Source organism: Neofelis nebulosa, chromosome 1 (assembly GCF_028018385.1).
Source record: "Neofelis nebulosa isolate mNeoNeb1 chromosome 1, mNeoNeb1.pri, whole genome shotgun sequence".
Taxonomy (NCBI): Eukaryota; Metazoa; Chordata; class Mammalia; order Carnivora; family Felidae; genus Neofelis; species Neofelis nebulosa.
The window spans coordinates 49,647,578-49,660,850 of record NC_080782.1 but is presented as its reverse complement, the minus strand read 5'-3'; the positions used below and the strand labels follow the sequence as shown (position 1 = coordinate 49,660,850).

The window sequence follows — 13,273 nt, the reverse complement described above, 5'->3', positions numbered from 1 at the left end:
TTACCATATGATCCAGCAATCATACTCCTTGGTATTTACCAAAAATATTGAAAACTTGTGTTCACACAAAAACCTGCACACAGATGTTTATAGGCATTTTATTCATAATTGCCAAAACAGAAACAATCAAGATGTCCTTCAGTAGGTGACTAGATAAACTGTGATATACATAAACAGTGGAATATTATTCAGTGTTAAAAAGAAATGAACTATCAAGCCCTGAAAACACATGGGGGAATCTTACATGCATATGAATGAGTGAAAGAAGCAATGAATAGCATTATATTTTTGTCTTAGTTACTGTCTAGTTACAGAAATTTTTATATGTAAAGCAGAATAGCATAATGAATCTCCATGTACCCATCACTCAACAATTATCAACAGTTTAGCTCTTGTCAGTTTATTTATTTCTTCTACTTTTTAGTGGGAAGTGCTTTAAGTATGTTAAAGTAAATCACAGATGTCATATAATTTCATCTGCATATACATCAGTATGTATATCTATTAGCTAAGGACTTGAAAAAAATGTTGAACCATTTTTATACCTGAAGCATTAATATTTCCTTATTATCATCCAACAACTGACCTGTTGAATTTTCCTCCATTCACAATTAGTTTGCATAAAACAGGATCCAAGCAAGACGTACACATTGGATGTGATTATGTTTCTTAAGCCTCTTCTTTGCTAAAATCGTGCTCTAACCTCTTTCATTTTTTTAATTCCATGTATTTATTGAAGAAACAAGAAATTATACTCATCTTTCATTTTGCTTATTACATCCTTGGATATTGTTTATATGTTTCCCTTTCACCTATTTTTTTTTCTGTAAAATGATAGATCTTGCAACTTGATTAAATTCAGGTTCAAATTTTTTTCTTTTACTTTTTTCCCCCTTTATTTTTCTTTTCCCTATTTCTCTCTCTCTCTCTCTCTCTCTTTGACAATGATACCTCCTGGGTGCTGTGTACTTTGTATCGTATCACATCAAGAGGTACACAAAGTCTGTTTTTCTCTAATAGTGATGTTAAGAATGATCTGTGGGTTCAGGTATTATCACTTTAATAGTACTTCTCAATTCTTGGCTGTACAGTAGCATCACTTGAAGAGTTTAGACCAAACAAATTAGAATCTTTGTCAGGGTAGGACCTGAGCATCAGTATTCTTTAAAAGTTTCTCTAGGTTGGGGTGCCTGGATGGCTCAGTTGGTTAAATATCCGACTTCAGTTCAGGTCATGATCTCACAGGGTTCAGAGAGCCCCACATCAGGCTCTCTGCTGTCACTGCTTCGAATCCTCTGTCCTCCCCTCTCTCTGCCCCTCCCTCCACCCCCCACCCCATCTCTCTCTCTCATAAATATTAAACATTAAATAAAAAAGTTTTTCCAGGTGATTGTAACGGTCAGCTAAGGTTGAGAATTACCATTGTAATGATTTTAGTAGCTATGGTGATTGTTGCCTAGACCAATGGGATTGTAAAATGGTGATTTTCTCCATCAGCATTTCTTCATTAAGTAGAATGCTTTTTTGAAAAAAAACTTGACATCAACTACTTGGTTACTCTGAAATACAGGAAGAGCAGGATAAATTCTTGATTCCCCCTCCCCCCCACTCCCCACACCTTCACCTGATATTACTGAGTCTTGTTTTGTTTTAGGAATACCGTCATGAACAAGTATATTTTTATATATTTGGTATTTTTTGATACATTGCAATCATTATTATATCTTCTGATGCTCAAATTATTCTTTTATTTGCCCAGTTGGCTATAAATTGGGTTCTGTGTCCTTAATCTTTGATAGCTTTTTTGTTCTCTGGCAAAGTATGCCCTAGGTTTTTCTTGCACGTTTTGTACTTCCCAGACCTGGAATCAGCCATTTTATCCAGAAATCCAAGTTTCTTTTACTGAAATCACAATTTGGGCAATAAGGATGCTTATCACTTCTGAATTAACAAAGTGTCTAGGGCTTTTCAGTGGAAAATATGAGAATACGTATGAGAATAATATGTATTTTTTGTATGAGAAGTAATTCATGAGTATATACTGATATTTCTAAAATAAATTAAATATTGTAGTTTCAAATGAAGTTCTTTGATTTTATGTGCTAACATCTTTTCTCCCTAGGAGAAATCTTGTTTTCTAGTGATAATAATATATTTGCTTTGTCCTACGAAATATGTTTTTTTTTTTCCTAATATGTTTGTGGGGGGTGGGGGGAGAGAGAGAGAATACCTTCAAAACAATTAGAGCAAGAGTTTCAAAGCAGCAGTATCACAAACAATAAAATTACCAAATGTAGTTTAGTATTTGTCATTCTTTTCTCTTTAGGGTGTATCTTACCAGGAAGACACAATAAAGACATCAGATTTAAATTATCTTGAAATAATTTTTCTCTGTGTAGTTAAGGAAACTGCAACTTGATATGAACTTGGGTTCATTTGTTTTCGTTTGCTTTTAATTTTTAGGGCATTACTTTTTAAAATAGTAAATTGTTTTAAAATTATGCAAAGTTGTTACATGGTTTCAAAGCCAAAATCATAATACAAAGTACATTCTGAGAAGCCTGGCTTCTCTGCCTGTCTCTTCCCCCCTTCCATCTTGCCTCCTACATGCCACCATTTCTTTTATTTTTTAATGTTTGTTTATTTTTGAGAAGGAGAGAGAGAGAGAGAGAGCGCGCGCGAGCGCGCGCGCAAGTCGGGGAGGGGCAGAGAGACAGGGAGACAGAATCTGAAGCAGGCTCCAGGCTCCAAGCTGTCAGCACAGAGCCTGACATGGGGCTCGAACCCATGAACAGTGAGATCATGACCAAAGCTGAAGTCAGGTGCTTAACCGACTGAGGCACCCAGACGCCCCTACATACCACTACTTCAATTAGATTTTGCTCTACCTTTGCATTCTTTCTTTTTGAAAATAAAAGCAAAACATATGTGTGTATATTTATGAATACATTGCTACAAATAACTTTTTTTAAGACTAAGTAGTAACACATTATAAGTGTTTCTAGTTTCTTTTTAAAAAAAAATTTTTTTTAATGTTTATTTACTTTTGAGACAGAGAGAGACAGAGCATGAATGGGGGAGGGTCAGAGAGAGAGGGAAACACAGAATCTGAAACAGGCTCCAGGCTCTGAGCTGTCAGCACAGAGCCTGACGCGGGGCTTGAACTCACGGACCGTGAGATCATGACCTGAGCCAAAGTCAGACACTTAACCGACTGAGCCACCCAGGTGCCCCAAATGTTTCTCGTTTCTAAAGTACTCATATAGACATCCTCTGGCAATTTCCTCATGACAGACCTTTTAAGTTGGCAGAACAGGTAATATTATCTCTTTTATATAAGGAACCCAATGTTCAGAAAAATGTAGGTTTCTTTAAGGTTACCAGGTTTATAAGTGGCACAGCTAGAACTAGTACCCGTGTACTGTGGCATGGTAGTTAGGAGAACAAGTTCTAGAGTTAGCTTGCCTGATTCTGTTTCACTACTTACTAATTACTGACTTTGAGCACTTTACTCAGTCTCTTCCAGGTTTTTTTCCCCATCTGTTAAGTGGAGATAGAGTATCTGTCTCATATAGTTATTCTAATGAGTAATTGAGATAACACATAAACCTTAGCAGATGCCTAGAAAACGTAGTAATTGCTTGTTAAATGTTGACTAATATTATCATTCTGAAAATTCTAACTGATGCTTTTCCCACTATACCTCAGTGCTTCCAAAGTTATTCATTTTCATCCATGCAAACTTCTAGGATTACTCCTGTCTTAACTGATCTATTTTGTGGGTCTAATGTGTTTTTACCACACTGGTATAGCCATCTGGTGTTTGCAGTTTGCCTTACAGACTTGAGCATATGTCTACTATATACCTAGATTCTAGATCATTTTTATTTTGTATTTATTTTTAATGTTTATTTATTTGAGAGAAAGAGAGAGGACAAGAGAAAGAGTGAGCACATGCATGTGAGCAGGGGAGGGGCAGAGTGAGAGGGAGAGAGATGAACCGTGAGTTCATGACTTGAGCCAAAATCAAGGGTCAGATGCTTAACTGAGCTACCCAGGTGCCCCTAGATCATTCTTAAATTAAATTATCCACCAAGCCTTGCATAATATCTTGCCTACGTTGAGTCCTGAAAAAAAATAGTGGGTGATTGTTTCCACCTGATGTGAAGGTTTTGTGAAAGAGAAAGTTTCTGTGTAATTCAGTGAATGGGGAGACGCTCAGGTGAAAGAGCTACAGGAGCAAAATCATACTAGCTAGAAGTATAACACGTTCAGGACGTATGTATTATATTAAAAATGCTTGAATGAAGATGTGGCAATAGGAAAGGGAATCTGAAACATTTTGGAAACTTAGCCTCATACTTGTGATAGTTAACATGGGCAAGGTTTGTAGCACTTGGAGATTTGGGGGTGAGATATCAATCCGCTGAAGATACCCCATATTTTCAGAGTTTGAGATGATGTCTAGTATGTTGATTATACTTCTATTTTTTAATAGAAGGAAACAAAGTTGACCTTTTTTTTAAAAAAAAAGTGGGAGCATGAAATGAAACCCCCAACTTGTCATGGGTTTTGCCCATGACTATGGTTTTTATGTTTATGTTATCTGTCACTAGATGGAGTCCATGAGCCCAGGGAACTCTTGCTTGGACTTTTGTATATCCCTTCCTATGATTCCTGTTCTATGCCTTTATAATACCTAAAAAAATTGGGTTTGAATGGCAGAATTTTTAGATTTGCCTTAAAAAGGCAGTTTGTAAAACAGTAAAAATAATCTTTTCAATTGTTCATGTTGCAAAAATTTTATTTGGAAATGATCTTTAAAACCACAGTTTAATATCCATTCTAAATCTGATAGTGAGTGTTTTCAATTTAATTATTGTCAATTAAAGTTAAGTTGTCGGGGCGCCTGGGTGGCGCAGTCGGTTAAGCGTCCGACTTCAGCCAGGTCACGATCTCGCGCTCCGTGAGTTCGAGCCCCGCGTCAGGCTCTGGGCTGATGGCTCGGAGCCTGGAGCCTGTTTCCGATTCTGTGTCTCCCTCTCTCTCTGCCCCTCCCCCGTTCATGCTCTGTCTCTCTCTGTCCCAAAAATAAAAAATAAAAAATGTTAAAAAAAAAAAAATAATAAAGTTAAGTTGTCATCTTCTGTTCCAGTGGTGCAGCCCCACCCCTCCCCACCCTGCCCAGGAACTTTTTTTTTGTATAGTTGACACACAATGTTATAGTCATTTCAGATGTACAGCATAGTGATTTGATAAGTGTATACACTGTGCTATGTTCATCACAAGTGTAGCTACCATCTGTCCCCTGTACATTGCTCTTACAATATTATTAACTGTATTCCTTATACTGTGCCTTTTGTTCCTGTGACTTATTCACTTGTTAACTGGAAGCCTGTATCTCCCACTCCCTTCACTCATTTTGCCCAACATCCCACCCCTCTCTCCTCTGGCAACCATCAGTTTGTTCTCTGTATTCTGCTTACTGCTGTAATACTGTAATACTGTTGTATTCTGCTTATTATGCTTACGGTCTGATTCTGCTTTTTGTTCATTGTTTGTTTTTTTTATTCCACTTATAAGTGAAATCATATGGTATTTGTCCTTCTCAATCTGACTTATTTCACTTAGCATGATACCCTCTAGGTCCATTTATGTTGTTGCAAATGACAAGATCTCACTTTTTTTTTAAGTTTATTTATTTTGAGAGAAAGAAGGGGGAAGCGGCAGAGAGAGAGAGAGAGAGAGAGAGAGAGAGAGAGAATCCCAAGCACAGAGCTGGATGTGGGGCTCAATCCCACAAACCATGAGATCATGACCTGAGCCGAAATCAAGTGTTGGATGTTTAACTGACTGAACCACCCAAATGTCCCAGTATCCCATACTTTTTTATGGCTGCATAATACTCCATTGTGTGTATATATAACACATCTGTTTTATCCATTCATCTACTAATGGACACTTAGGTTGCTTCCATTTCTTAGCTATTGTAAATAAAACTGCAATAAACATAGGGGTGTATATATCTTTTTGAATTGATGTCTTCATATTCTTTGGGTAAATACCCCATAGTGGAATTATTGGATCATATGGTAATTCTATTTTTAACTTTTTGAGGAACCTCCATATTGTTTTCCATAGTGACTGGTACCAATTTACCAATAGCATTGAGGTCCCTTTTTCTCCAAATCCTCACCAACACTTGTTATTTTTTGTCTTTTTGACTTTAGCCCTTCTATCAGGTGTAAGATGATATTCCATCATGGTTTTGATTTGTATTTGCTTGATGACAAGTGATGTTGAGCATCGTTTCATATGTCTGTTGACCATCTGTATATCTTCTTTAGAAAGATGTCTATTCAGGGGCGCCTAGGTGGCTCAGTCGGTTGAGTGTACGGCTTTGGCTCAGATCATGATCTCACAGTTTGTGTGTTTGAACCCCACATCGGGCTCTGGGCTGACAGCTTAGAGCCTGGAGCCTGCTTCTGATTCTGTGTTTCCCTCTCTCTCTGCTCCTCCCCCACTCATGCTCTGTCTCTCTCTCCTTCAAAAATAAATAAAAACATTTTAAAAAAATTAGAAAGATGTCTATTCAGGTCCTCTGCCCATTTTTTAATCAGATTGTTTTTTGATGTAGAGTTATATAAATTCTTTATATGTTTTGGATATTAACCCCTTATCAGGTATACCGTTTGTAAATATCTTATCCCATTCAGTAAGGTTACCTTTTTGTTTTGTTTATAGTTTCCTTTGCTATGTAAACGCTCTGAGGTAGTCCCAGTAGTTTATTTTTGCTTTTGTTCCCCTTGCCTTAGGAGACATATCTAGAAAACTGTTATGAGCAATGTCAGTGAAATTACTGCCTGTGCTCTTTTCTAGGATTTTTATGGTCTCACAGTAAGGTCTTTAATCCATTTTGGGTTCATTTTTGTGTATCCTATTCAAAGGTGGCCCAGTTTCATTCTTTTTACATGTAGCTATTCAGTTTTCCCAGCACCATATTGAAGACAGTATTTTCCCCATTGTATATTCTTGCCTCTTTTGTCATAAATTAATTGATCGTGTAATCATAGATTTATTTTTGAGTTCTATTTTTGAGTTCTGTTCAGTTCTGTTGACCTATGTGTCTATTTTTGTGCCAGTGCCGTATGTTTTGATTGCTATAGCTTTGAATATCTTGAAATATGGAATGGTGATATCTCCAGCTTCCCCCCACCACCCTGCCCAAGATTGCTTTAGCTATTCGGGGTCTTTCATGGTTCCATACACATTTTAGGATTACTTGTTCTAGTTTTGTGAAAAATGTAGTTGATGAGTAGTTCTTGATTGCAACACAATTATACATCACCCCCCCCCATAAGATTTGTTTCAAATACTAATAAGAACAATTGTTGCACTGCTTACCAAGTATCAATTTTTAGCACAGTATAACACATGTCTGCATTTCCAAAACCTTACATGATAGTAGGCATCATGAGAGAAAAGCCCAGATAAGCAATTTTTCTTTATCAAGGCTGTCAAAGGTAAGAAGCCTGAGGCTGATAATAGATAATAGTTCTAGTGAGTCAAACTTACTTTGCCGTTTAGTTTCTGTTGGGACTTGGTAGTAGTAAAAGAACAGATGGATACATGAAGTGGTTGAGGAGTTATCTTGGGAACTTTCCAGGCCCCAAAGAGGAGCAGTTAAATGTGCTCAATTAGTCTGTGTGCAAGGAAACACGTGGGCAAGGTATGATCTAATTCCTTTTTTGTCTTTCTGCTGCAGCACGTGCCCTTATAGTCGGCCTCCCTTTGGCTATGGAAATTTTCCAAGTTCAATGCCAGAATGCCTTGGTTATTATGAAGACAGGTACCAAAAACATGAGGCTATGTTTTCAGCTTTAAATAGAGACTATCCTTTTAGAGACTACCCAGATGAACGTACACACAGCGAAGATTCTCGGAGTTGTGAGAGCGTGGATGGGACCTCTTACTATAACAGTCATAGCCACAGTGGGGAAGAATACTTAAATCCTATGCCTCAGCTGGACATTGGAGCCTTGGAGAACGTCTTCACAGCCCCAACGTCAACTCCCTCTAGCATCCAGCAAGTCAATGTCACTGACAGTGATGAGGAGGATGAAGAAAAAGTGCTCAGGAATTTATAATTTTAAAACAAATATGCACAGAAAATAAACATTTCTTAAAATATACTCTGGGTCAGTTGGTGTGAGAAAAAAAGCCTAGAAAGCTTTCCTGAGAGTTTTCAGCCATGATATGAGGGGTCAAAATCAAACGTGATGTATGCCTTCATAAAGATTTGATTAGTGAAACTGGAGTCCTGATGTTTCATCGTAGGAATATTTAAGATATAAAGTAGTTTATTTTTGTGGCTGAAATTTGCATCAATATATATTATCATTACTTTATCTTGGAATGTGAAAAATACTGAATCCTCACAATTATATTTGAAGGGATAGGGAGTGTATAGCTGGCATAAGTGTGATTTGTATTTTATCTCAACATCCATTTATTTATTTTTCTTATATGATTTTTTGTTTGGTGTTTATGTAACATTTATGGATATTGTCAGTTTTTATGTAACATTTTGAAAGTATTTTGATAACTTTTAGTAGTGAATTTGGACTCAATTGCTAAATTTAATTTATGTGAATAACCAATTATAAGTTGCAAATATGTTTTCATGGCACTGGGTTAAGTCCTTCAGCTAAATTAGTCATTTCTGTTCCTAAACATTTTCATCATCTTTTTTGGATTTATTTTTCTATTTGGTATGCATTGTTCTACTTTTGTTATAATTAAATAAACATAGATAAAATTGTTCTTGTTGGATGTTTTCTGTTTGGGGGATAGAAATAAGCAAAATGAATACTGTTCAGGTGCGGATAGTTTCCATACCACGTACAGATTCTTAGTAGATATTTATTTTTATTTAATAGTCTCCAGAATTGCACAGATTCTATTAGCTTACACGAGACTTAAAACTGTATCAATAAAGATGTTGTGCACATATTCTGATGCCATTTTCAAACTCTTTTCACGTGTGTACATGTGACTTAAGCACTACCCCAAATGGAAAAACTCTTCCAGGTTTGGTTCAAACAGCTGTCTCTAAAACCATGGAGTTCATGGAAGAGCACATGGAATTTTTTTAATTCACAGTGAGCAATAAAAATCCTTCTTGTGATGTGTCCTCATGGTAAGTGGCCACTGTGGATTGAGAGAACCTATTTAGAACAGGATCAGGACCACCAGAGTTGGGATCATGGTAGAAGAGATCTACAAGGCACCTGAACCAAGGATCAGAAATATCCACAAACCAATACACTTTTCCCTCAGTAATCTGTATAATTTATGCAAATTGAGATCTTGTTACTTAATACTGCTTGGAAATTGTATATGGAAACCTGTCCTAAGCTTCCAACATCTTCCTTTACTAAGTCTGTATTTGTTCCTTAAGGAAAGTTTGTTAATGTAATATATTTCATCAACCGTATACTTAATTGTATGTAATATTTCCTCTTCCCAATAAAATTTTATTTTCATATTTTATATTTTTTATTACTCTGTGCAATGTCATTTCAATGTGGTTAAAGAGCAAAATTTGAATTTATTGATAGGGCAAACATGTAACCCCACATTGGAACTAAAGTGACATTTGGTTGTCTTCACAATTGATGTTTATAACTAAGGGAAAATGTGTGTGTCAGCTTGACCCATTTTATCCCATCTAATTTTTTTTACTGTTTATTTATTTATTTATTTATTTATTTATTTATTTATTTATTTATTTTTGAGAGAGAGAGACAGAGCATGAACGGGGGAGGGTCAGAGAGAGGGAGACACAGAATCTGAAACAGGCTCCAGGCTCTGAGCTGTCAGCACAGAGCCCGACGCGGGGCTCGAACTCACGGACTGCGAGATCGTTACGTGAGCCGAAGTCGGACGCTTAACTGACTGAGCCCCCCAGGCGCCCCAGTTTATTCATTTTTGAGAGAGAGAGAGACCGAGTGGGGGAGGGGCAGCAAGAGTCAGGGCGGGGGGGTGGGGGTGGGGAGGGGGGGGTGGGGAGACACAGAATGTGAAGCAGGCTCCAGGCTCTGAGCTGTCAGCACAGAGCCCAAAGTGGGGCTCGAACTCATGAACCATGAGATCATGACCGGAGCTGAAGTCACTAAACTGACTGAGCCACCCAGGTGCCCCTATCCCATCTCATTTTAATAATACCTTAGTGATTAAATGGGGTTTTGATTGCAGATCTTATAGACAAATTGGTTGGGGTAAATCCCTTTGTAAGGCAGCTGAATGTTACAGAGCATAGTTTAGTGTTTTCCCTGTCTACCTTCAGGCTAGCCCTGTACCACCAATTCCTTCCTTCTTGTACTTAATGGCTGTTGAGGATGGGCAACAGTGCTGGGATCACATGTCAAGAGTTTAGATTATATACAGATACACAAGATAATTTGGGCTGGAAAATATGGGTAGCTCTTATGGAGAAAAGTAACCCAACTGCAGATAAGCATGCCTCTCTACAAATGCCCATATCTGCTCATTTATAGCTCTTTAAATCACTGTTGGCTCTGACTAGAGATCTACAGACTAAACAAAGCCCTGCCCCATTGGCACTAATTCATCTGCCTCTTCAAGTCATCAGAGTGAAATTTTCTAAGCTTGGAGCCACAAGCACTTTCTAATAGGTCTCATTGCCTTGTTTGTTCTTATGAATTAGAGGTAATACTTGTAATAAGAATAGCCTTCTTTAAAAGTGTGTTGAAATATCAGCATGTTCAAAGCATCAAACTTTTCTGTGCTTTTGACAAAGCTGCTCTGGCTAATCACACATTAAGCAAACTGTTTTCACTGAAAATAAAATGAAAATAAATTTAATCCCAATTTTCAAGTAGCCTAATTATCAAATTTAGAAGGGCAGGAGCAGTGCTTTTCCAAATGTGTTAGTTGGAACCCAAGCCATTTAGATATTCTGACAATATTTAAGTTTGGGAAACACATCCTACTCCTCTGCCTTGGGGACGGTTGTTAAAAGTCTTGCAGTGAAAAATCATGTTTAACAGTTTATTTCAGTGCTCCCCAAACTTATCTGGCTTGAGACCCCCTTTTTTTGTTTTAACATGTCTGCTAACATCTCACAGAATCCACTTTGGAAAATGCTAATACAATTATAGCCGGTGGCTTTGGTTTTCAACTGCTGACTTCACATGTGGTTTCCTGCATTGATCACCTTAAATCCTTTATTGAAAGAAGGCAGTGGCTAAATAAACTGTTTTTTGTACTAAGTATCTGACGGTCTTAGAAGAGTCAAGAACTGAAACTTATAGTTGTAAGTTGCCTTTCTCTACTAAACTGGTTTTTTAATGAAAGTTGATAGATATTACATCCAGGAATTCAAGTGGGCAAATGTGCTAAATTCCCATGCAAGTATATTTTCCACAGTGTAAACCAGCTGTCAGTAGGATTATTCCTGAGCCAAAAGTATAAGCTACTTTTGAAAGTTGTAGTTTGGAACTGATGTTGAAATGAAATTCTGGGGATTCTATGAATTACTTGCAATATTTTAAAGTAGTATAATTTTGATGTGGGCAGGGTAATTCTGAAAAATCTCTGGCCTATATTTTGGGACAGACTGCTGAGGCACATCATTTTTTTAGCTTTCTGACTCATTTAAACTTATTCGATTTTAGAGAAATTCCAAAGGCTTCATAATAAAATCAGTTTTCTTAAAAACAAACATATAAGTAGTTACATTCTATCTAATTCTACTTGATGAAGTCCGCATCCTCTAGACAGATGTACTCTTTATCTCTACATTCTGCGTTCTAACTACTTGACCAACCTACCTGTCTCCTTTCTGATGAGTGTAATATACACAAATTCAGTAAACTTTTCACTCAGTGATGAATGCTTGTAGGAAAAGGGGAAAATTGTATGTGTGTGGGGGGGGGGGAGTTTCTGTTTGCTAAACCCTTTAGTCTCTGGCTCCTTCTCTGAAATTATTTTAGGAAAATGTTGTTTTGTTTTGTTTTAATGTTAATTTTGAGAGCGAAAGTGGAGGAGGGGCAGAGAGAGTGGGAGAGAGGATCCCATGCAGGCTCCATGCTGTCAGTGCAGAGCCAGACCCTGGGCTTGATCCTACAAACCGTGAGATCATGTCTGAGCTGAAATCAAGAATCTGACACTTAACTGACTGAATCACTCAAACACCCTGAGAAATGTTTTATTTCTAAAAATAATGAACAGCATCTTACATGTATTCTTTTTCAAAGGAATATCTTCAAAGAGCTAAGATTTGCCTGTGTTCCCTGAGACACTGTGCAAGCTAACAAACCCATCCTGGAGAATGTCTTTTCTTTTAAGCTGTATCTAATTACATAGGTCATAGACAATGGAAAGGTATAGGGTGACCAACATTTTCCCAGTACTGTGGGGTAAGGAGTCCCAGAACAAGGGACTTTCAATGCTAAAACCAGAAAAGTCCTGGCCAAACGAGACAAGCTGGCTATCCTAATAAATAAAATGAATATAGAATCATCTAGAGGGTTGGCTTATGAAGACTGTACTGTCCAGATTTAGAGTTTGAAATCATGATGCTTCTCTCACAAAAGCAGAGTATAGCTGAACTTGTGCAGGTTTAATAGAAAGGTGTGTGTGTGTGGGCGGGGGTGGGAATAAGTTACAGGACATGTAGGAACTATAAGAGAACTGAGGATAGCTAATTATTAATACCTGTGGTGATTTAATCAGACAGTTCACCTTTACTTGGAAGACTAAAAGAAAAATAAAACTGTACCTTGTAGTGATATTTATTTTTATTTATTTATTTAATGTTTTTATGTATTTATTTATCTTGAGAGAGAGATAGAGAGTGAGCAGGGGAGGGGCAGAGAGAGAGAGAGAGAGAGAGAGAGAGAGAGAGACAGAATCCCAAGCAGGCTCCACACTGTCAGCATGGGGCCCGATGTGGGGCTCGAACCCACCGTGAGATCATGATCTGAGCCGAAATCAAGAGTCAGGCACTTAACTGACTGAGCCACCCAGGGGCCCCAGTGATATCTCATTTTATAATCCAGGGTGGGTAATAATTTTTGTTAATATGGGGTCTTTGTTTTAAACTTTCTTGCTGTTTTCCCCAGCAAAGGTAGAGGAATATTGGTCATAGTCTTTAGCCCGATGTAAGCCAGGGCTACTTTGGCACAGGTAATGTGCCAATTCTATACTTATTTAGGTATCTCTGAAACACTAGCCATGATAGTGGTTT

At 37.5% G+C, this 13,273-nt stretch overlaps 1 protein-coding gene across 2 annotated transcripts in view; it reads left to right on the top strand.

Moving 5' to 3' along the window:
• Nucleotides 1-8,823, top strand: part of SOX30 (SRY-box transcription factor 30) — a 37,859-nt gene extending 29,036 nt beyond the window's left edge. The window contains exon 5 of one of the 2 annotated variants that reach the window (XM_058721543.1): nucleotides 7,766-8,823. In XM_058721543.1, the coding sequence (XP_058577526.1) occupies nucleotides 7,766-8,147 (382 nt within the window). In that variant the 3' untranslated portion in view covers nucleotides 8,148-8,823. The remainder of the gene's footprint in view (nucleotides 1-7,765) is intronic. The other variant, XM_058721554.1, reaches the window with a different exon arrangement.
• Nucleotides 8,824-13,273: the final 4,450 nt, after the last annotated feature.